Genomic DNA, 25,744 nt, shown 5'->3' with positions numbered 1-25,744 from the left:
AGAGGTTCCGACTGACCATACTCCTACCCAGGTATACCCCCCTAATAGGACTCATTTAACGAGTCCTATGTGGGGGTTTAGAAATACAACCTTTTTTAATAGAACAAAAAAAATGAAAACCTGAAGACAATAAAAAACTTTTTCTCTCTATCCCTTTAAAACACTGGTTTTCAAACCTTTTTCTCAGGCCTCCCTAACAGGCAAGATTTTGAGGATATCTGAAGTAGAGCACAGGTGAAATAATCAGCTGATTAGTAACCATTGTTCATTTACCTGCTCTCATCCAAAATAATCCTGAAAACCTGACCCGTTGGGGAGGCCTTAGGACAGGTTTGCAAACCAGGGCTTTAAAGGGATATTAAAACCTACATTGTTTGTGAAAAAACGTATATTATACTAGCACAGTGCTCTAAAATTCACATGCAGAGGCAGGTTTTGAATGTCACTGGCTCTGTAGTGACGTAGTCTGTGCCCTTGCTTGTACTAAGTTACAGCAATACAGACCAGTGGCAGCTATAATACACCGACAGTGAGATCAGGCCCCACTATAACATTACACCTGACAGCTGCTTATATCCACAGAGGTGTGTTAGCTGGCCAGGCATTGTCACATACACATCTTCCAGACCGATGCCGAGGTTCCTGCTTATTGGCCGGGAATAATTGGGAGGTGTATCCCTGTGACATGCCGGCATGATTTGTTTGTATGAGTGGAATTAGTGCTGCGGTTATGGTCTCCATTGAGTTGGGAGTCTAACTCCATTACCACAGTTTATGTTAATGGAAGTTTCTTATAACCTTAGTTTAATTATTATTATTATTTATTATACTTTATTTATTAAGCGCCAACATATTCCGCAGCGCTGTCCATGGATGCAATTCATTTAAATAAAACAATACAAGACTTGTCAGAGAAAGGACAAAATTTACAAACACATACAGGAGGGATTGAGGGCCCTATTCCCGTGGGAACTTACAATCTAGAAGAGTAGGAGGTTGGGAAACAGGAGGTGAGGACAGAAACAGGAGGTGAGGACTGCAAGATTGAGAAAGATGTTAATACAGAGTTAGATGAGGGAAATGTTAGGTAAGTGAAATTAATTTATTATTGAGTTGGGTGGTCGGCTTCCTTGAACAGAAAAGTCTTCAGGGAGCATTTAAAGGAAGAAAGATTAGGGCAAAACCTGACAGCACGAGGGAGAGTGTTCCAGAGGGTAGGTGCTGCACGAGGGAGAGTGTTCCAGAGGGTAGGTGCTGCACGACAGAAGTCCTGCAGTCTAGCATGAGAGGAGGTGATAGTTGCGGATGCAAGGAGCAGGTCATTGTTGGATCTTAGTGGACGGGCTGGAGTATACTTGTGTATTAGAGAGGATAGGTAGAGGGGAGCGGCGTTGGCGAGTTAAATTTTAAAAAGACCTTTATTAATTTCTTACAGGGTCCATCATATCAACAACGTTTCAAACCTGTACCAGGTTCTTAATCATGTCTATTGAATAGTGTACAGGTGTGTCTTTTATACCTGTCCAACTTCTATCAGATTACACAGTGGTGCCATCTTGTGGTTAAAATTTAAAATTACATGTGATAAATAAATTTTTAGATTTTTTTGTTCTTATGTTTAGAATACATTTCTCTAAGTTCTTATATATATTTATCACATGAAATGTTAAAACCAAACTGCTATATATACAATTAAAACCTATACACGTAATAACATCAGAATCAAATATGCTACTTCAGATATATGCTACAATTTTAGAAAAATAATGACCATTCAAAATCTTTGTTAAGACCTTCAGGTATCATTGTGTTTAATTTGTTTATCCAATACATCTCCCTTCTTTTAAGCAATTGGTCCCTGTCACCTCCCCTCCTGGGTCTGTCAACTTGTTCAATGACTTGAAATCTAAGTTGACTGATGTTATGACCCATGGAGAGGAAGTGACAGGAAACAGGAGCTTCTATGTTTTTGTTCCTGATGTTAGATTTGTGTTCGGTAATTCTAGTTCTTACTTACCTACTTGTTTCTCCTATATAAATTCTGGCACACGGACATTTGATGAGATATATAGCGTATGTGCTTCTGCATGTCAGATATTTCTTTATTGGGTATTTAGTTCCCTTAATGGGATGAAAGAATTCCTTCCCTTTTATTATCGAACTGCAGTGGCTACAATGTAAGCAAGGATAACAACCTCTATTATCAGATCCTATTGTTGTTTGTGAATTTTTCTTTTTGCTACCTATATCTGCCCTTACTAATAAGTCTCTCAAATTCTTAGTATTTTTATAAGCTACCATAGGTACATTTTTAAAATCCTCGACCTGGGGATTACAATCTCTGAGTATGTGCCAGTGTTAATTTATAATGTGTGATATTTTTGTTCCTAGAGAATTGTATTGAGTAACAAATATCATTCTGTTTTCTTTTGTCTTCTTTATTATATTATCTTCTTTATTTTTGAAGTATTCTAATTGTTTTGTAATTAATTCTTCTGGATACCCTCTTCTTTTGAATTTTTCTGCCATTTCTGTTAATCTTATGTCACATTTCTTTTCATCAGTCACTATTCTTTTCACTCTTTTAAATTGGCCTTGGGGTATTGCTTCTATTGTCTTTTGTATTTGTATTGTATTTTTTAATTTAGCGAGAAAGTCATTAGTATCTTTTAAATATGATGATGTATCTAATAAGTAGGGCTGTAATACTTTATCTAAAAAGACTGCAATTTTTGAAAAAATAGAATTCACACCTGCCACTATTGGGCGTCCTGGTGGTTGAAATTTATCTTTATGTATTTTAGGTGAGATGTATATCACAGGTCTTACTGGTTTTTTTTAATTAGGCATTCTTTGAATTCATTTGTGATGATACCATTTTTGACTGCTACGTTTGTGATATGTTCTATTTCTTTCCCTATTTGGATTGTAGGATCTCTGGTCAAGGCTTCATATACTGTAGTGTCATTTAGTTGTCTTTGTATCTCATTCACATAATCAATTTTATTTAATAACACTACTGCTCCGCCCTTATCTGCTTCCTTTATTGTGATTTCATTGTTATTTTTTAACTTGTTAAAGGCTTCTTGTTGTTTCCTATCTATTTGCACTAGTTCTCTCTTTTTATTTCTTTTTAATAGATTTTTTATTTCTTTTTGAACTAATTTTGCAAATGTGGCTACACTGTGTTGTATGGGTGGGTTAAAAGTGTTTTGATTAATTAAAGTGATATCCAATCCTAAAGTGCATGTATTTTTTACAACATTACTTTCTAAAGTGCTTTCATTTACAACAATACTTGCTACATTATTAATAAAGTGTTATCCAATCCTAAAGTGCATGTATTTTTTACAACATTACTTTCTAAAGTGCTTTCATTTACAACAATACTTGCTACATTATTAATAAAGTGTTATCCAATCCTAAAGTGCATGTATTTTTTACAACATTACTTTCTAAAGTGCTTTGATTTACAACAATACTTGCTACATTATTAATAAAGTGTTATCCAATCCTAAAGTGCATGTATTTTTTACAACATTACTTTCTAAAGTGCTTTCATTTACAACAATACTTGCTACATTATTAATAAAGTGTTATCCAATCCTAAAGTGCATGTATTTTTTACAACATTACTTTCTAAAGTGCTTTCATTTACAACAATACTTGCTACATTATTAATAAAGTGTTATCCAATCCTAAAGTGCATGTATTTTTTACAACATTACTTTCTAAAGTGCTTTGATTTACAACAATACTTGCTACATTATTAATAAAGTGTTATCCAATCCTAAAGTGCATGTATTTTTTACAACATTACTTTCTAAAGTGCTTTCATTTACAACAATACTTGCTACATTATTAATAAAGTGTTATCCAATCCTAAAGTGCATGTATTTTTTACAACATTACTTTCTAAAGTGCTTTCATTTACAACAATACTTGCTACATTATTAATAAAGTGTTATCCAATCCTAAAGTGCATGTATTTTTTACAGCATCACTTTCTAAAGTGCTTTCATTTACAACAATACTTGCTACATTATTAATAAAGTGTTATCCAATCCTAAAGTGCATGTATTTTTTACAACATTACTTTCTAAAGTGCTTTCATTTACAATGCTTGTTTCATTATTAACATTCAACAAAGGATTTTCTATATTAGTGTTTAATCTTTTGCAATACTGAGAGTCTTTAATTACATAGTTCATTTCATTGTTTTGTCCATCATTTCTTTGGTGAATTGTATCTTTTAAATGTCTATACACAGTGTATTTTGGTACATTTACTTTACCCATGTTTGTTGTATTTTCACATGTTGTACTCTTGCTGTGTCTTGTTTGTTCCCTGTTGGTGGTCAGAGTCAGGTACCTTAGATTTTCGGGTTCCGTTATCTCAACATTTTCTTTTTGTCGTGGATATTCTGCCTGCCATCTCTCATTGTCTGCTTCCTCTGGTGTATCTTGTGGCTCCGCTACTCAATAGCGGTATTGCCCCCGTTGGTATCCTCTCGTTCGTCAGGCTCTCTGGCGCTCCGGTTGTGACGTCGAGTGGTATGCGCCTCTTCCGATGCTTGCGCCCGGCGCGGTGTGATCTACGTCTGAGTCCTCGGTTAAAAAACCGGCAGACGATTCTGAACCACTACCGCTGATGTCATCCTGAGCCGGGCGTTTTCTTGCTTCTCTCCTTCGATCTCCGATTTCTGCGTTGGGGGGTCTTTGATTGCTGTTTCTCTGTCGCCATTTGTAGACATTGCCGGATGAGTAGTCCTGCTCATCTCGTATGAATTTGGTTCTTTTGCGGCACTCCAGTTGTTTACGGTAAACTTGTGTTGATTTTTCCACTTCTTTAATTAGTTTGTTATATTCATCCAAAGAAATGTTGTGAATAAGTTGTTCTTTCTGTTCATTTATAATTTCTTTGTATTTGTTTATTTCTCTTTGTGCATATTCTACAGTCCATGTAATTAAATCATATGAGCTTTTTTTGAGGATACTTTTGAATTATTCACAATAATCTTTTCTGTCTGAAAAAGTGTTGGACAGGTAGACATCCTCAATCCTCTAGGTATCCTTTGGACTTTATGATATTCATGTAATTCTAGAATCATTCTTCTTTTGCTGTTTTTTTCAAAGTTTCTACTTGTTGCTTCCCCAGATGTAATTTGTAGAAAGTCTCTGTTACCTGATACTGTAGCATATACCTGTTCAGCTGATTCCTCATCGTATGCAAATGTTTTAGGAACCACTTCAATTGTCTTTTCAGCATTTTTTTCAGCCATTTTGTTTGTTTGATCCTCCAGGGACCAATTGCTTAAAAGAAGGGAGATGTATTGGATAAACAAATTAAACACAATGATACCTGAAGGTCTTAACAAAGATTTTGAATGGTCATTATTTTTCTAAAATTGTAGCATATATCTGAAGTAGCATATTTGATTCTGATGTTATTACGTGTATAGGTTTTAATTGTATATATAGCAGTTTGGTTTTAACATTTCATGTGATAAATATATATAAGAACTTAGAGAAATGTATTCTAAACATAAGAACAAAAAAATCTAAAAATTTATTTATTACATGTAATTTAAAATTTTAACCACAAGATGGCACCACTGTGTAATCTGATAGAAGTTGGACAGGTATAAAAGACACACCTGTACACTATTCAATAGACATGATTAAGAACCTGGTACAGGTTTGAAACATTGTTGATATGATGGACCCTGTAAGAAATTAATAAAGGTCTTTTTAAAATTTAACTGGAGGCTGGAAAACTACTTCTTTTGAATACATATTGGGGTCTGGCTAACCCTTTCCTGTGCCCCAGAAGGAAAAAAGGTGCTGTCTTTCACTATTACATATATAATGCTTTTATCTGTATGTAATCAAGGGTTAATATCTCCTGAGGGGGATTATGAACAGTTGGTTTTAATCAATTATGCTTTATTTGATTTTATACTGCTTTATGTGTAAGATATTTATGGGCTCATAGGCTGAGATGGAACATACAGGTTTCACTTTCACTTTGAAGATTGTGCAGCTTAAAAGCTTGGTGCGCTTTTTCTCATAGAAGGGATGGTCCTGCATTGCGCACCATGTGACCGGAATGGTAGAGGCTTCCATTTCCTTTCTCTTGACCCAGTTACTACCAGAGAGGATTTTTATCTCTGTTCTGTCTGGGTCATAGGAGGTGGTGAGTGCCCCAGCCATTGGGGGTATAAAGTTTTTTATTTTTATTTAAAATAAAGTTATTTTTTTCTGTAGTCCTCTGCATATCGTACTTTAGCTATGGAGGATTCTGATTCATTAGAGGGTTCTCCCTCTATTTCAGAGAGTGTAATGCCTTTTTATATTGTGAGGGAGCTCTGGAATATCCGCCCTCTCAATTATGTTCCATATGCCTTGATAAGGGGATTATATTAAATAAGGTTGACATGTTTGATACCACTGAGCCGCCCACTTCTGAGGAGTCCTCGTCCAGTGAGGTGCACACCCTACATGCATCTTTGTATACACATGCAGCTTCCCATTGCACTGCTAATCCTCCATCTGGAGGGGGCCTTTTTTCACCAGACGTTACTGCGCAGTTTCATACGGCGGTGTCTGGGGCCATTAGTGCTTTCCCTCGCACTGCTAAGCGCAAGCTAAAGGTTAAATCTTGCACTCCTGCCCAGGTGGCATCATGTAATTTGTCAGATATATCTGATCAGTTATCCGAGGATGAGGCTCTCTCTGAAACTTCAGAGTTGGAGTCTGCTGCCTATAATCCTCCGCCTGTGAAGGGTCCAGTTTTTTGATTTAGGACAGAACGTTTACGCTTTCTACTAAAGGAGGTTTTGACTACATTAGAAGTTCCAAAGGTACCTCTGGGTCCTAAATTTGATGGCAATCATTATGAAGGACGAGTGGGACAGGATTAGATTCCCTTTTCCACCAAGGGGCTTGAGGAGGACTGAAGGGGAAGACAAGAGGACGCAATCTTCCAGCGTTGATGGTCTGTGAGAAATATCTTCATGGACATTGAGTCTATTATCGTGCCCAGGAACTCCACCCTGTTACTGGGAACCAGGGAAGTCTTTCCTGAGTTGATCTTACAACCGTGAGATTGGAGCAAAAGAAAAAGAGCCCTTGAATAATCCTCTGCGAGACGGCGTCTGGACTAGGATCTTGTCCAGATAGGGCGCCACAGCAGGGACAACAGCCTTGACTTAGAGGTTATGTCCGCAGACCAAGACTTTAGCCACAGAACCCTGGTGAGCTAAAACGGAAAAACCTGACACCTTAGCGTTCAGGCGAATAATTTCCATATTGGCATCACAGATGAAAGAATTGGCGACCTTCAGCGCCTTAATCTTATACTGTATCTCGTCGATGGAAATCTCCCCCTCGACCATTTCACACAGGGATTCACACCAATATGTTTCCGCTCCAGCAACCGCGGCTATGGCCGCTGCCGGCTGAAAAACAAATTCTGTGTGTTGAAACATCTTCCTTAACATGTTTTTATCCATGGGCTCTTTAAACGATGAACTATCCTCAAGGGGAATAGTTTTCTGCTACGCGAGCATGGAGATAGCACCATCCACCTTAGGGACAGTACTCCACAGCTCAAGCTGAGAGTCCGGAACGGGGAACAGTTTCTTAAAGGAAGAAGGGAAAAGAAAGAAGAAGGAGAAAAGGAAGAACTTAATTGCTCCCATTCATTCTTAATAATATTAGCCATCTTAACAGGAACCAGGTAGGCCTGAGGCACCACCCTGTCCTCATATACCTTATCAAGCTTAGGAATCGCAGGTTCCTCCGGAAGCTTCGGTTCTGGAACATCCTGAGTAGCAAGCACTTGCTTCAGCAAAAAGAGCAAAGTCTCTATCCCAAACCTAAAGTCAAGCTCCTCTGCAGCTGGAGGTTTAGATGACACAGACTCCAACCCAGAAGGGGCCTCGTCATCGTATAATGCCTGTGATATTTCTATAGGCGTAGACAACCCCTGGGCCGGGCCGCCATGATACACCCTACGCTTGCGCTTAGCAGAACGTGGTAAGGCATGGATCACTTTCGATACCATCGTTTGCAGTTGATTAACAAAATCTGATGGCTAACGAATCTCTCCCGCAGGAGTAATGGTTGGACCCTGGGGCGCTGCATGGGCAATTGGAGATGAATGCAGGGAACGCACCTCACGGGATGGGAAACCCTCGGAGGTGGACGACTCAGTAGTACTAGACATTAGTTTACTTTTAGATGTCGTAACTTTATTAAGGCACGTGGAACATAGTTGAGCAGGCTGTTCTACCAGAACCTCCTCACAATAAACACAGGAATGAGACCTTGTTAAAGAGGGAGAACCCTTTAACGCGTCAGAGTCCTCCATAGCTTGCGCTGTTATTACGGACTAGATTAACTTAATAAATAGGCACCTTTATACCTCCAATGGTTGGGGCACTCACCACCTCCTATGACCCGGACTACAGAAACCGTTTCATCTCCTGCGCCGTTAATCAGAGGAAGAGAGATAGCCACACCTGGTCACATGGAATGCCTGGCAGGACCACCCCTGCCTAAGGAGAAGACGCGCCAAAAAAGGCCACGCAATACTCCCGTAAGTCACCTGAAAGTTCCACACTTTGCCAGAGCCTCATCTCGCACATAACGCAACAGTAATGAATGAAGCAGTGGACTCTCCTCCCCTTTAGATGGAAATTGTGGTTCCTTTCTGATGTCCGAAATCCTTCTTCAGCGAAGTATTGTTTACTGCATAATCTGGATGTGGTTCGTGTCTTGAAGTTCTATCTTCAGGCTACGAATGAATTTAGACAAACTTCTTCTCTGTTTGTTATCTATTCTGGGAAGCGTAGGGGTCAGAGGGCCTCTTTGACATCCTTATCTTTTTGGTTGAGGAGTATCATCCGCTGAGCATATGAGTCAGTGGGTCTTAAGCCTCCTCAGAGGATTATGGCTCATTCTACGAGAGCTGTGGCTTCCTCTTGGGTCTCAAAAATTAGTCATCTATGGATCAGATTTGTGAGGTGGATACCTGGTCCTCCTTACATACTTATTCCAAATTTTACAAGTTTGATGTTTTTGCTTCTGCTAAAGCAGCCTTCGGGAGAAAGGTTTTAAAGGCTATGGTGCCCTCAGATTAGGGGCCGCCTCTCTTTTTTACCCTCCCGTTAGCATTCAGTGTCCTCTGGAGCTTGGCTATAATTTCCCACAAGTAATGAATGCAGCTGTGGACTCTACCTATATTAAGAAGGAAAACATAAATTATGCTTACCAGATAATTTCCTTTCCTTCTGTACAGGGAGAGTCCACAGCTCCCGCCTGTGTTCTCCGATGATAATAAATTTTAATTTATTCTTCTGGCACCTTTTTTCACCCTGATATTTCTCCTACTGTTCCTTGTTACCTCGACAGAATGACTGGGAGATGAGGGAAGATGTATTTAAGCCTTCTCCTGGTGGCCAGGCTCAGTAATTCCTACAAGTAAGGAATGCAGCTGTGGACTCTCCCAGTACAGAAGGAAATTATCTGGTAAGCATGATTTATGTTTTTTTTATATCCACAGAGGCCCAGAGTATATAGTGCATGGTTTATAAAGCTTTCCACCTTGTACTTCAATAAAAAAGGTGCAACAAAGCCAGCAGCACGCATCGTCATCCTACCCATGATAAAACATACTGCTAATTGTTTCTATACCATTATCCTAGCCAAATAATACAGACTGTTATTGCAATATTACAATCTGGGGATCACAAAAACAAAATGTATGCTTACCTGATAAATGTATTTCTTTCTTGACACAGTGAGTCCACGGATCATCTTAATTACTATTGGGACTATCACTCCTGCCCAGCAGGAGGCGGCAAAGAGCACCACAGCAAAGCTGTTAAATATCACCTCCCTTCCCTCCAACCCCAGTTATTCGACCGAAGCAAAGGAGAGAAAGGAAGTAACAAGGTGCAAAGGTGTCTGAGGTTTATAAAACAGACCTGTCTAAATAAAACAGGGCAGGCCGTTGTGTCAAGAAATAAATACATTTATCAAGTAAGCATCAATTTTGTTTTCTTTCTAATGACACGGTGAGTCCACGGATCATTGGGAATCAATACCCAAGCTAGAGGACACAGATGATAATGGAGGGACAAGACAGGGAACCTAAACAGAAGGCACCACTGCTTGAAGAACCTTTATCCCAAAAGAAGCCCCAGCCGAGGCAAATCGGTTCCACAGAAGTTTCATTTTTGAATGCCCAGGAAGAGGAAAAAGCCCTTGTAGAATGAGCCGTAACTTTCTCAGGAGGCTGCTGTCCAGCAGTTTCATAGGCCAAGCGAATGATACTCTTCAGCCAGAAAGAAAGAGAAGTAGCTGTAGCTTTCTGCCCCTTACGTTTTCCAGAGAAAACCACAAACAGAGCAGAAGACTGACGAAATAGAATAGAATTTCAATGCATGCACCATGTCCAGATTGTGCAGTAGACGTTCCTTCTGAGAAGAAGGGTTAGGACACAAGGAATGAATCTCCTGATTAACGTTCCGATCTGAAACCACTTTAGGGAGAAACCCTAACTTAGTACACAAAACTACCTTATCCGAATGAAAAATAAGGTAAGGAGACTCATACTGTAATGCCGAGAGCTCTGAAACTCTACGAGCAGATGAATGATAGCAACAAGAAACAAAACTTTCCAAGATAACAACTTAATATCTAAGGAATGCATAGGCTCAAACGGAACCTGTTGAAGAACTTTAAGAACTAGATTAAGACTCCAAGGAGGAGTAACGTCTGGTAAATCCGCCAGACGTTTATGTAACAAAATAGACAAGGCAAATATTTGACCCTTTAGGGAGCTTGCCGATAAACCCTTCTCCAAACCCTCTTGGAGAAAAGACAAAAAATTCTAAGAATCCGAACTCTACTCCAAGAATAGCCTTTGGATTCCCACCAATGCAGATATTTACGCCATATCTTATGGTAAATCTTTCTAGTCACAGGCTTACGAGCCTGAATCATGGTCTCAATGACCGACTCTGAAAATCCACGCTTAGATAAAATCAAGCGTTTAATCTCCAAGCAGTCAGCTCCAGAGAAACTAGATTTGGATGAAGGAAAGGCCCTTGAAGTAGAAGAGCCTTTCTCAATGGAAGTCTCCAAGGTGGAAGAGATGACATCTCCACCAGGTCTGCATACCAGATCCTGCAAGGCCATGCCGGTGCTATGAGGATCAACGACACCCTCTCTTGTTTGATTCGAGCAATGACTCGAGGGAGGAGAGCGAACGGGGGAAATAGGTATGCAAGACTGAAATTCCAAGGTACCGCCAGAGCGTCTATCAGTACCGCCTGAGGATCCCTTGACCTCGACCCGTACCTCGGAAGCTTGGCATTCTGCAGAGATGCCATGAGATCCAGCTCCGGCTGTCCACATTTGAGAATCAAGCTGGAAAACACTTCCAGATGGAGTTCCCACTCCCCCGAGTTAAAGGTTTGTCTGTTTAGAAAATCCGCCTCCCAGTTGTCCACTCCTGGGATATGGATCGCCGACAGGCAGCAGTTGTGGGACTCCGCCCACTGAATTATCTTGGTTACCTCTGCTATGGCCAAGTTACTCCGAGTTCCCCCCTGATGGTTGATGTAAGTCACTGAAGATATATTGTCCGACTGGAACCTGATAAACCGGGCCTAAGCTAACTGCGGCCAGGCCAAAAGAGCATTGAAGATTGCTCTCAGCTCCAGAATGTTTATGGGTAAAACAGACTCTGACCGAGTCAATGTCCCCTGAACCTTTAAAGAGCCCCAGACTGCTCTCCATCCCAGTAGGCTGGCGTCTGTTGTCAAAATCACTGAGGTGGGTCTGTGGAAGCAGGTTCCCTGGGAGAGATGTTCCTGAGACAACCACCAAAGAAGAGAATCCCTTATCTCCTGCTCCAGATGTAATCGTGGAGACAGATCCGCATAATCTCTGTTCCACTGCCTGAGCATGCATAACTGCAGAGGCCTGAGGTGGAAACGGGCAAACGGGATGATGTCCATGGCTGATACCATCAGACCGATTACCTCCATGCATTGAGCCATTGATGGCCGAGGAGAGGACTGAAGCGCTAGACAGGAATCAAAAATCTTTGATTTCCTGACTTCTATCAGAATTTTTTTTATTGATAAGAAATCTATTATGGTTCCCAAGAAAACTACCCTTGTAGTTGGAACTAAGGAACTCTTTTAGAAATTCACCTTCCATCCGTGAGATCGCAGGAAGGATAACAACATTTCCGTGTGGGATTTTGCTTGTTGAAAGGATGGCGCCTGAACCAGAATGTAGTCCAGATAAAATGCCCTGCAATCGGTGCACCGCCAACAGGGATCTTAGAACCTTTGAGAAAATTCTGGGAGCTGTGGTAAGGCCGAATGGAAGAGCCACAAATTGGAAGTGTTTGTCTAGAAATGCAAACCTCAGAAACTTGTGATGGTCCCTGTGGATGGGAACATGCAGGTACACGTCCTTTAAATCTACCGTTGTCATAAATTGACCCTCTTGAACCAAGGGAAGAATGGAACGAATAGCTTCCATCTTGAAGGACAGTACTCTGAGGAATTTGTTTAGACTTTTGAGATCTAAAATTGGTCTAAAGGTTCCCTCTTTTTTGGGAACCACGAATAGAATGGAGTAAAATCCCAGACCCTGATCCTGCATTGGAAAAGGAACTATCACTCCCAGGTCGGAAAGATCTTGAACACCGTGTAAGAACGCCTCTCTTTTTATCTGGTCTACAGATAATCTTGAGAAAAGAAGCCTGCCCCTGGGATGAACAGTTTGGAACTCTAGTTTATATCCCTGGGACACGATGTCCACCGCTCAGGGATCCTGAACATCCCGAACCCAAGCCTGAGTGAAGGATAGTCTGCCCCTTACAAGATCCGGTCCTGGATCGGGGGCAGACCCTTCATGCTGACTTTGAGTCATTGGCGGGCTTCTTAGATTGCTTTCCCTTGTTCCATGACTGGTTGGACCTCCAGGAAGGCTTGGACTGTTCTTGTTTTGTAGCGGGAGAGGAAGGCTTACCCTTGAAGTTTCGAAAGGAACGAAAATTACAATGACGTCCCTTCTGCTTTTTCCTCTTATCCTGAGGGAGGAAATGACCTTTTCCTCCCATGTCGGAAATGATCTCAGCCAGACCCGGCCCAAACAAGGTCTTTCCCTTGTAAGGGATCTCCAAAAGCTTAGACTTAGATGACACATCCGCAGGCCAGGATTTCAACCATAAGGCTCTGCAAGCCAATACGCAAAACCAGACATTTTTGCTCCTAGCTTAATAATCTGTAGGGAAGCATCCGTAATAAAAGAATTGGCCAACTTAAGGGCCTAGATCCTATCCTGGATCTCTTTGAGGGGAGTGTCTGTCCGAATAGAATCAGACAATGCATCAAACCAGTATGCTGCCGCACTAGTGACGGTAGCAATACACATCGCAGGTTGCCATTGTAAACCCTGGTGTACATACATTTTCTTGAATAACCCCTCTAATTTCTTGTCCATAGGATCCTTAAAGGAACAACTATATTCTATGGGAATAGTGGACCTCTTAGCTAGCATGGAAATTGCCCCTTCCAACTTGGGTACCGTCTGCCAAGACTCCTTGATAGAGTCTGCTATAGGAAACATCTTCTTAAATATAGGGGATGGAGAAAAAAGGGATACCTGGTCTCTCTAATTCCTTAGCAATAATCTCTGTAACTTGATCTGGTACAGGAAAAAACTCCACCATGGAAGGTATATCAAAATACTTGTTTAGTTTACTAGACTTCTTAGGATTGACTATGCCAGCAGTGTCAGAGTCGTCCAGGGTAGCTAAAACCTCCTTAAGTAACAAACGGAGGTGTTCGAGCTTAAACCTGAAAGAAACAACTTCAGTATCAGCAGAAGGAATTACACTGAGTCTGAGATTTCACCCTCAGATGCTACCAAAGTATCTTCCTCTTCAGATTTCTGGGAAGGGACATTCGGAATAGCCACGACTGTGTCAGCAACCTTACTCATTGATTGTTTACATTTCCTCTTGCGCTTTCCCTGCAGCATGGGAAAAGCAGACAACGCATCAGATACCGTGGAGGACATGAGGCTAGCGATATCTTGCAACGTAACTCCAGGTGGAGTAATAGAGGAAGCACAGGGCACTGGCTGTATGGACGCTAAATTTTGGGTTGCTTGAGGAGAAAGGTGCAGAATATCTTGAACATTGTTAGAAGACTCCTGAACAGCACCTGCCTTAGACAATGTTGGCTCAGGAAAAAAGAAAATTTATGCTTACCTGATAAATTTGTTTCTTTTTAGATTAGATGAGTCCACAGATTTCATCCTTACTTCTGGGATATCACCTCCTGGTCAGCAGGAGGAGGCAAAGAGCACCACAGCAGAGCTGTATATATAGCTCCTCCCTTCCCTCTGACTCCAGTCATTCGACCGAAGTCAGGAAGAGAAAGGAAAAGCCAAGGTGCAGAGGTGACTGAAGTTTAACAAAAATAAGACCTGTCTCATAAAACAGGGTGGGCCGTGGACTCATCGTATCTAAAAAGAAACAAATTTATCAGGTAAGCATAAATTTTCTTTTCTTTTTAAAGATACGATGAGTCCATGGATTTCATCTTTACTTGTGGGATACAATACCAAAGCTATAGTACACGGATGAAAAAGGGAGGGACAAGACAGGGACCACTGCTTGAAGAACTTTCCTCCCAAAAACAGCCTCAGCCGAGGCAAAGGTATCAAATTTGGAAAATTTGGAAAAAGTGTGAAGAGACGACCAAATTGCAGATTTGCAAATCTGATCAACAGAAGCATCATTTTTGAAAGCCCATGAGGAAGCCACAGCCCTAGTGGAATGAGCCGTAATTCGTTCAGGAGGCTGCAGTCCAGCAGTCTCATATGCAAAACGGATGATACTCCTCAGCCAAAAAGAAAGAGAGGTAGCTATAGCTTTCTGACCCCTACGTTTCCCTGAAAAAACAACAAACAAGGAAGACGATTGACAAAAATCCCTGGTCGTCTGTAAGTAGAACTTCAAAGCACGGACCACGTCCAAATTATGTAACAAACGCTCCTTCGTAGAAGAAGGATTAGGACACAAGGAAGGAACAACAATTTCTTGATTAATATTTTTATTTGAAACAACCTTAGGAAGAAAACCAGGTTTGGTTCGTAACACCACCTTATCCGAATGGAAAATAAGATAAGGAGACTCGCATTGTAACGCCGAAAGCTCAAATACCCTTCGAGCAGAAGAAATAGCAACTAAAAATAAAACTTTCCAAGATAATAACTTAATATCTATGGAATGCATATGTTCAAACGGAACCCCTTGAAGAACTTTAAGAACTAAATTCAAACTCCAAGGAGGAGCAATTGGTCTAAATACAAGCCTGATTCTAGTCAGAGTCTGACAAAAAGATTGTACATCTGGAACATCTGCCAGACGCTTGTGTAGCAAAATAGATAAAGCAGAAATCCGTCCTTTTAAGGAACTAGCTGACAACCCTTTCTCCAATCCTTCTTGGAGAAAAGACAAAATCCTGGGACTCCTAACCCTACTCCATGAGTAGCCCTTGGATTCACATGAATAAAGATATTTACCCCATATCTTATGGTAAATTTTCCTAGTAACAGGCTTACGTGCCTGAATCAAGGTATCTATGACCGAATCAGAAAACCCTTGCTTAGATAAAATTAAGCGTTTAATCTCCAAGCAGTCAGCTGCAGAGAAACTAGATTCGGATGATGGAAGGGGCCCTGAATGAGAAGATCTTTCCTCAATGGGAGCTTCCACGGTGGCTGAGATTACATGTCCACCAGATCGGCATACCAAATCCTGCGAGGCCACGCAGGGGCGATGAGGATCACCGATGCCCTCTCCTGTTTGACTCGAGCAATCACCCGGGGAAGGAGAGCAAACGGAGGGAACACATAAGCCAGGCTGAAAGACCAAGGCACTGCCAAGGCATCTATTTGTTTGGCCTGGGGATCCCTGGACCTGGACCCGTATCTCGGAAGCTTGGCCTTCTGACGAGATGCCATGAGGTCTAACTCCGGCCTGCCCCATCTGAGAATCAGGCTGGAAAATACCTCCGGATGGAGTTCCCATTCTCCCGGATGAAACGCCTGTCTGCTCAGAAAATCCGCTACCCAGTTTGCCACCCCTGGGATGTGGATTGCTGACAGATGGACTCCGCCCACTGTATTATCTTGGCTACTTCTGTCATCGTCAAGGAACTCCTTGTTCCTCCCTGATGATTGATGTAAGCTACAGTTGTTATGTTGTCCGACTGAAACCTGATGAATTGGGCTGAAGCCAACTGAGGCCAAGCCTGAAGCGCATTGAATATTACCCTCAACTCTAGGATATTGATGGGAAGGAGAGACTCTGCCTGAGTCCATACACCCTGAGCCCTTAGGGAGTCCCAGACTGCTCCCCATCCTAACAGGCTGGCATCAGTCGTCACTATCACCCATGAGGTTCTGTGGAAGCAAGTCCCCTGGGATAGATGATCCAGCGACAACCACCATAAAAGAGAGTCTCTTATCTCCTGATCCAGATTTATTCGAGGAGACAAATCTGTATAATCTCCATTCCACTGCCTGAGCATGCTTAATTGCAGAGGCCTGAGATGAAAACGAGAAAATGGAACAATGTCCATTGCCGCCACCATCAATCTGATTACCTCCATGCACTGAGCCACTGACGGACGAGGATTGGACTGAATGAGGCGACAGGCACTCAGAATTTTTGACTTTCTGACCTCCGTCAGAAAAATCTTCATTGAAATAGAGTCGATTAGAGTTCCCAGAAAGGGTACTCTTGTCTGGGGAACCAATTAACTCTTTTCCAGATTTACCTTCCACCCGTGGTTTCTTAGGAAGGAAAGCACAATGTCGGTATGGGACCTTGCCAGTTGAAATAATGACGCCTGGATCAGTATATCGTCCAGATAAAGCGCCACTGCAATGCCCCGTGGTCTTAGAACCGCCAATAAAGACCCCAGAATGGTTGTGAAATTCTGGGCGCTGTGGCCAGACCGAAAGGGAGAGCCACAAACTGATAATGTTTGTCCAGAAAGGCAAACCTCAGGAACTTGTGATGATCTCTGTGGATAGGAACATGAAGGTATGCATCCTTCAGATCCAACATTGACATAAATTGACCTTCCTGGATCAATGGAAGAATGGTACGAATGGTTTCCATCTTGAAAGATGGAACCCTGAGAAACTTGTTTAGACTCTTGAGATCTAAGATAGGTCTGAAGGTTCCCTCCTTTTTGGGAACTACAAACAGATTTCAATAAAACCCCTGTCCCTGTTCCTGAATTGGAACGGGAGAGATGACTCCCATGGAGGAGAGGTCTCTTACACAGCGTAAGAACGCCTCTCTTTTTATCTGGTCTACAGACAATCGAGAAAAAAGAAACCTTCCTCTGGGGGAAAAATTTCTGAATTCCAGCTTGTATCCCTGAGACACTATCTCTAATGCCCAGGGATCCTGAACGTCTCTCATCCAAGCCTGGATGAAGAAAGACAGTCTGCCCCCTACTAGATCCGGTCCCGGATCGGGGGCCAACCCTTCATGCTGACTTGGGAGCAGCAGCAGGCTTCTTGGATTGTTTACCCTTGTTCCAAGACTGATTGGGTCTCCAAGTAGACTCGGTTTGTGAATAGTTACCTTCCTGTTTAGAGGAAGAGGAAGGGGCGATTCCCTTGAAGTTTCAAAAGGAACGAAAATTACTCTGTTGACCTCTCTGTTTGGATTTCTTTTCCTGAGGGAGGAGATGACCCTTGCCTCCGGTGATGTCAGAAATAATTTCCTTCAAATTAGGTCCGAACAGGGTCTTCCCCTTGTAAGAAATAGCCAAAAGCTTAGACTTAGAAGACACATCTGCAGACCAAGATTTCAACCATAAGGCTCTGCCTGCTAAGATGGAAAATTCTGGAGTCTTAGCCGCCAATTTGGTAATCTGCAAAGAAGCATCTGTAATAAAAGAATTAGCTAATGTAAGAGCTTTAATCCTATCCTATAATTCTTCCAAAGCATCAAACCAATAAGCAGCCGCAGTCGTAACCGTAACAATGCAGGCCGCCGGTTGCAATAACAACCCCTGATGAACATAAATCTTTTTAAGGAGACCCTCAAATTTTTTATCCATAGGGTCTTTGAAAGCACAACTATCCTCGATAGGGATAGTAGTTTGTTTAGCCAAGGTGTAAATAGCTACCTCCACCTTAGGAACCGTCTGCCAAGAGTCCCTAATGGCGTCAGCTATAGGGTACATTTTCTTGAAGACAGGAGAAGGGGAGAATGGAATACCCGGTCTCTCCCATTCCTTAGCAATAATTTCTGAAATCCTCTTAGGAACTGAAAAAACATCAGAATAAGAAGGGACCTCTAAATATCTGTCCAACTTACACAATTTCTCTGGAGGAACTACAATTGAATCACAGTCATCCAGAGTCACCAAAACCTCCCATAGTAACAGGCGGAGGTGTTCAAGCTTAAACCTGAAAGATACCACATCTGAATCCGTCAGAAGTAAGACACTTCCTGAGTCAGAAAGTTCACCCTCGGATAGGGCCTCCATACCCCCAATTCAGAGCCCTGGGAAGGTACATCGGAGATCGCCATCAAAGCATCAGAAGCTGTATGGACCATGTGGTTATCCTTCCTACTGCGTTTGCCTTGAAGTACTGGAAAGGCAGATAACGCCTCTGAAAGTGTAGATGACATAACTGCAGCAATGTCCTGCAGTGTGATCGCAGCAGAAGCTGCCGAGGAACTTGGCGCCGCTTGAGTGGGCGTTAAGGGCTGTGACGCTTGGGGAGAAAGTTGTGGCATACTCTGAATCTCCTCAGCAGAACCCTTAGAAGCATCCGCTTTTGACAAACTTTTATTAAAGAAAATTTGCTCTCAAAACTGTAATGCCCTCTCAGTGCATGAGGGACAAAAAGTAACAGGGGGTTCCACATTGGCATTCAAACATAAGGAACATGTAATGCTCTGAGGATCCTCCATGACAATAAATAAACAAAAACAATTTTGATTGTGGCACTGTTAAATATCTAATGTATTTAAACCATAAAAAATAAAATCAGTCGTCACAGTTCCCATTGCTTTAAAACCACCTGTATCTCTACTCTAGAGGCTGACAAGGAGTACGGCTACACCCTAGATAAAATAGCACTCACTGGTACCATTTTAAAAATAAAAAACTCTTGATTGAAGAATCTAAACTAACACCTCACTTTACCTCTTCCTATCACTAACACAGGCAAAGAGAATGACTGGAGTTGGAGGGAAGGGAGGAGCTATATATACAGCTCTGCTGTGGTGCTCTTTGCCTCCTCCTGCTGACCAGGAGGAGATATCCCACAATCATATTTTAAAGTGCCATCCTTTTATTTTCTGCAATGTGTCCCAGAAAAAATAAAGTTAGAACCTTTAGACTTCTGCCAGGCAGCACTGCAGCTCACTAGGTGTGAGAGGCCAGTTCCCTTACATGGACCTGTGGATAAAAACAAAGACTGAGTAATCTTACTCAGGCTTGCACGATTAGGGCAGCATTAAATACATGGGAGGCGCAGTGAGGATTGTACCCCAAAAGTTCCCATTGCTTGAAAGCCACCACTGCTCTACTGAAGAGACTGATATGAACTACGGCTACACCCCAGAACAAAGAAGCACAATCTTGCACTGCATAAAAAATAATAAAATCTTGCTTGAAGAATCTTTTCCTAACACCTAACTTTACCACTTTCTTGCTCTAACGTAGGCAGAGAATGACTGGGTTGGAGGGAAGGGAGGTGATATTTAACAGCTTTGCTGTGGTGCTCTTTGCCGCCTCCTGCTGGGCAGGAGTGATATTCCCAATAGTAATTAGATGATCCGCGGACTCACTGTGTCATTAGAAAGAAATAGTAAATCAGACATTTTAATAATAGCCAGACTTACACAACAGACCAGAGAGTTTCATAGCAATATATAGTGTTCCTGATCCTGTGAGGTCACTTCGCTATATTATTGGATCTTGGACTGATAACGATTATAGAAGATTTGTAAGCTTATATGAGCTTCTATTAATTAATGGGGTTCTAAAGTATTTATCAGCACCGCAATGATATATTATTTATGCCCCTTTTCATGCTCCCTACACCAGAGACTCATGGCTCTAACAGGTTATATTGGCCCCTTAATTGACAAATGCTCACAGTTTATGTTTGCAGGTCAGCATAGCTTCTGCAATTGGCAGCTGGATGGACGTGCTAGCTCCGGCCACATACTGCATAATGCGACTCACCACATCAAACGGCTCTGCAGGAGACAACATAAAAGACAGATTATGTTATCCATTAATTATACCATGACACCTTTTATAATTTTCTGTTTTGGCACCAGTCCCCTTCGCTCTCTTATTGAGCACTCCCCAACTTTTCAACCTCTGTCTCTTCTTATAGAAAGTGACTGACAGTAATGTCACTAGAGGGCCCTGTTCAACCTTGGTTTACCTGCAGCTGGTGCCTCTGATTTGCTGAACAATTCCCTCCAAGACACGTCAAAGAAAAGGGAAGAGTAACGGGAATCCAGAGAGGAGAGGTATTTACACACAGGATGAGAGCCTGCAAACACAAAAACAGAATTTATGTTTACCTGATAAATTTCTTTCTCCAACAGTGTGTCCGGTCCACGGCGTCATCCTTACTTGTGGGATATTCTCTTCCCCAACAGGAAATGGCAAAGAGCCCAGCAAAGCTGGTCACATGATCCCTCCTAGGCTCCGCCTACCCCAGTCATTCGACCGACGTTAAGGAGGAATATTTGCATAGGAGAAACCATATGGTACCGTGGTGACTGTAGTTAAAGAAAATAAAATATCAGACCTGATTAAAAAAACCAGGGCGGGCCGTGGACCGGACACACCGTTGGAGAAAGAAATTTATCAGGTAAACATAAATTCTGTTTTCTCCAACATAGGTGTGTCCGGTCCACGGCGTCATCCTTACTTGTGGGAACCAATACCAAAGCTTTAGGACACGGATGAAGGGAGGGAGCAAATCAGGTCACCTAAATGGAAGGCACCACGGCTTGCAAAACCTTTCTCCCAAAAATAGCCTCAGAAGAAGCAAAAGTATCAAACTTGTAAAATTTGGTAAAAGTGTGCAGTGAAGACCAAGTCGCTGCCCTACATATCTGATCAACAGAAGCCTCGTTCTTGAAGGCCCATGTGGAAGCCACAGCCCTAGTGGAATGAGCTGTGATTCTTTCGGGAGGCTGCCGTCCGGCAGTCTCGTAAGCCAATCTGATGATGCTTTTAATCCAAAAAGAGAGAGAGGTAGAAGTTGCTTTTTGACCTCTCCTTTTACCTGAATAAACAACAAACAAGGAAGATGTTTGTCTGAAATCCTTTGTAGCATCTAAATAGAATTTTAGAGCGCGAACAACATCCAAATTGTGCAACAAACGTTCCTTCTTTGAAACTGGTTTTGGACACAGAGAAGGTACGATAATCTCCTGGTTAATGTTTTTGTTAGAAACAACTTTTGGAAGAAAACCAGGTTTAGTACGTAAAACCACCTTATCTGCATGGAACACCAGATAAGGAGGAGAACACTGCAGAGCAGATAATTCTGAGACTCTTCTAGCAGAAGAAATCGCAACTAAAAACAAAACTTTCCAAGATAATAACTTAATATCAACGGAATGTAAGGGTTCAAACGGAACCCCCTGAAGAACTGAAAGAACTAAATTGAGACTCCAAGGAGGAGTCAAAGGTTTGTAAACAGGCTTGATTCTAACCAGAGCCTGAACAAAGGCTTGAACATCTGGCACAGCTGCCAGCTTTTTGTGAAGTAATACCGACAAGGCAGAAATCTGTCCCTTCAGGGAACTTGCAGATAATCCTTTTTCCAATCCTTCTTGAAGGAAGGATAGAATCCTAGGAATCTTAACCTTGTCCCAAGGGAATCCTTTAGATTCACACCAACAGATATATTTTTTCCAAATTTTGTGGTAAATCTTTCTAGTCACAGGCTTTCTGGCCTGAACAAGAGTATCGATCACAGAATCTGAGAATCCTCGCTTCGATAAAATCAAGCGTTCAATCTCCAAGCAGTCAGCTGGAGTGAAACCAGATTCGGATGTTCGAACGGACCCTGAACAAGAAGGTCTCGTCTCAAAGGTAGCTTCCAAGGTGGAGCCGATGACATATTCACCAGATCTGCATACCAAGTCCTGCGTGGCCACGCAGGAGCTATCAAGATCACCGACGCCCTCTCCTGCTTGATCCTGGCTATCAGCCTGGGGATGAGAGGAAATGGCGGGAACACATAAGCTAGTTTGAAGGTCCAAGGTGCTACTAGTGCATCCACTAGAGCCGCCTTGGGATCCCTGGATCTGGCCCCGTAGCAAGGAACTTTGAAGTTCTGACGAGAGGCCATCAGATCCATGTCTGGAATGCCCCACAGGTGAGTGACTTGGGCAAAGATTTCCGGATGGAGTTCCCACTCCCCCGGATGCAATGTCTGACGACTCAGAAAATCCGCTTCCCAATTTTCCACTCCTGGGATGTGGATAGCAGACAGGTGGCAGGAGTGAGACTCCGCCCAAAGAATAATTTTGGTTACTTCTTCCATCGCTAGGGAACTCCTTGTTCCCCCCTGATGGTTGATGTACGCAACAGTCGTCATGTTGTCTGATTGAAACCGTATGAACCTGGTCCTCGCAAGCTGGGGCCAGGCCTGGAGCGCATTGAATATCGCTCTCAGTTCCAGAATATTTATCGGTAGAAGAGATTCTTCCCGAGACCAAAGACCCTGAGCTTTCAGGGATCCCCAGACCGCGCCCCAGCCTATCAGACTGGCGTCGGTCGTGACAATGACCCACTCTGGTCTGTGGAACATCATCCCTTGAGACAGATTGTCCAGGGACAGCCACCAACGGAGTGAGTCTCTGGTCCTCTGATTTACTTGTATCTTCGGAGACAAGTCTGTATAGTCCCCATTCCACTGACTGAGCATGCACAGTTGTAATGGTCTTAGATGAATGCGCGCAAAAGGAACTATGTCCATCGCCGCCACCATCAACCCGATCACTTCCATGCACTGAGCTATGGAAGGAAGAGGAACGGAATGAAGTATCCGACAAGAGTCCAGAAGCTTTGTTTTTCTGGCCTCTGTTAGAAAGATCCTCATTTCTAAGGAGTCTATAATTGTTCCCAAGAAGGGAACCCTTGTTGACGGGGATAGAGAACTCTTTTCCACGTTCACTTTCCAGCCGTGAGATCTGAGAAAGGCCAGGACAATGTCCGTGTGAGCCTTTGCTTGAGGAAGGGACGACGCTTGAATCAGAATGTCGTCCAGGTAAGGTACTACTGCAATGCCCCTTGGTCTTAGCACCGCTAGAAGGGACCCTAGTACCTTTGTGAAAATCCTTGGAGCAGTGGCTAATCCGAAAGGAAGCGCCACGAACTGGTAATGTTTGTCCAGGAATGCAAACCTTAGGAACCGATGATGTTCCTTGTGGATAGGAATATGTATTGCGAAAAAACATGAAGGAATTGTTCAAAATTCACCAAATTTTCACCACAGCGTCATAAAGCCTTGAAAATATTGCACACCAATTTTGGAAGCTTTAACCCTTAAAATAACGGAACCGGAGCCGTTTTAAGCTTTAAACCCCTTTACAGTCCCTGGTATCTGCTTTGCTGAGACCCAACCAAACCCAAAGGGGAATACGATACCAAATGACGCCTTCAGAAGTCTTTTATAAGTATCAGAGCTCCTCTCACATGCGACTGCATGCCATGCCTCTCAAAAACAAGTGCGCAACACCGGCGCGAAAATGAGACTCTGCCTATGCTTTGGGAAAGCCCCTAAAGAATAAGGTGTCTAAAACAGTGCCTGCCGATATTATTAAATCAAAATACCCAGAATAAATGATTCCTCAAGGCTAAATAAGTGTTAATATCAATCGATTTAGCCCAAAAAAAGTCTACAGTTTAAATAAGCCCTTGTGAAGCCCTTATTTACAATCGTAATAAACATGGCTTACCGGATCCCATAGGGAAAATGACAGCTTCCAGCATTACATCGTCTTGTTAGAATGTGTCATACCTCAAGCAGCAAGAGACTGCAAACTGTTCCCCCAACTGAAGTTAATTGCTCTCAACAGTCCTGTGTGGAACAGCCATGGATTTTAGTTACGGTTGCTAAAATCATTTTCCTCATACAAACAGAATTCTTCATCTCTTTTCTGTTTCTGAGTAAATAGTACGTACCAGCACTATTTGAAAATAACAAACTCTTGATTGAATAATGAAAAACTACAGTTAAACACTAAAAAACTCTAAGCCATCTCCGTGGAGATGTTGCCTGTACAACGGCAAAGAGAATGACTGGGGTAGGCGGAGCCTAGGAGGGATCATGTGACCAGCTTTGCTGGGCTCTTTGCCATTTCCTGTTGGGGAAGAGAATATCCCACAAGTAAGGATGACGCCGTGGACCGGACACACCTATGTTGGAGAAAATGCTACTAGTTTAGAAATAATTATCATGAGCTTCCAGATCCCATCCCCGAGTATTATGTTCCCCAAGCAAGATTCAGATTTGTCCATTCGTATCATGCGCTAACCCCGTTACAATATTCACACGCCAGCATACCCAGAGCTACACATTTCTTACCAAGTGGAACCAAAAGAAAGCGCAGGTATCCCAGCCAATCAGAGGCTCTCCCAGCCAGGTTTGTGACATAGGCTCCAAGCAGAAAACTTAGGAAAGTGTGACCCCCAATACATACAACCTTCAAGGGCCGGGATGGACCAGGGGCTGTGTGACAACTGCAATTAAATATGCAAAATTACAAAAACATATGTAGCCATCAGTTTCCCTTAAAGGGACACTCAAGTCAAAATAAACGTTTATGATTCAGATAGAGAAGCAGTTTTAAGACACTTTCCAATTTAATTCCATTATCAGTTTTTGCTCAGTCTTTTTATACAAGCTCACAGGGTATACGTATACTAGTCTGTGATTGGCTGATGTCTGTCAGATGATACAGGGGCCGGGAAAAAAAATCTATTGTTTATTTGAAAGTCAGAGCAAGTGTTAAATCACTGTCTTTTTATTATGTACTTGTTAAAGGGACAGTCTAGACCAAAATAAACTTTCATGATTCAGATACAGAATGTCATTTTAAACAATTTTACAATTTACTTTTATCACCAATTTTGCTTTGTTCTCTTGGTATTCTTAGTTGAAAGCTAAACCTAGGAGGTTCATATGCTAATTTATAAGCCCTTGAAGGCTGCCTCTTCTCTCAGGGAATTTTGACAGTTTTTGACCACTAGAGGGTGTTAGTTCATGTGTGTCATATAGATAACACTCTGCTCACGCACGAGGAGTTCAGGTGAGCCAGCTACGATTGGCTAAAATGAATGTCTGTCAAAAGAACTGAAACAAGGGGGCAGTTTGCAGAGGCTTAGATACAAGGTAATCACAGAGGTAAAAAGTGTATTTATATAACTGTGTTGGTTGAGCAAAACTAGGGAATTGGGTAATAAAGGGATTATCTATCTTTTTAACCATTACAAATTCTGGTGTAGACTGTCCCTTTAATTATGTAATTCTACTGCACTGTCCTTTAAATGAAAAGCATCCGTACAAGCATTTCTTCTGTCCATGCTGATGCACTATGCAATTTATTGCCAGTACATTTCCCC

At 42.1% G+C, this 25,744-nt stretch overlaps 1 protein-coding gene across 1 annotated transcript in view; it reads right to left on the bottom strand.

Moving 5' to 3' along the window:
• LOC128636185 (phosphofurin acidic cluster sorting protein 1) overlaps positions 1 to 25,744 on the bottom strand; it is a 148,009-nt gene that overhangs the window by 32,381 nt on the left and 89,884 nt on the right. Inside the window, exons 12-14 of the mRNA XM_053689233.1 lie at positions 24,708 to 24,862; positions 20,538 to 20,648; positions 20,241 to 20,343 (exon numbers count right to left, since the gene is read on the bottom strand). Of these exons, the coding sequence (XP_053545208.1) occupies positions 20,241 to 20,343; positions 20,538 to 20,648; positions 24,708 to 24,862 (369 nt within the window). The remainder of the gene's footprint in view (positions 1 to 20,240; positions 20,344 to 20,537; positions 20,649 to 24,707; positions 24,863 to 25,744) is intronic.

Source organism: Bombina bombina, chromosome 7 (genome assembly GCF_027579735.1).
Source record: "Bombina bombina isolate aBomBom1 chromosome 7, aBomBom1.pri, whole genome shotgun sequence".
Lineage (NCBI taxonomy): Eukaryota > Metazoa > Chordata > Amphibia > Anura > Bombinatoridae > Bombina > Bombina bombina.
This window is presented reverse-complemented; position numbering and strand designations above follow the sequence as displayed.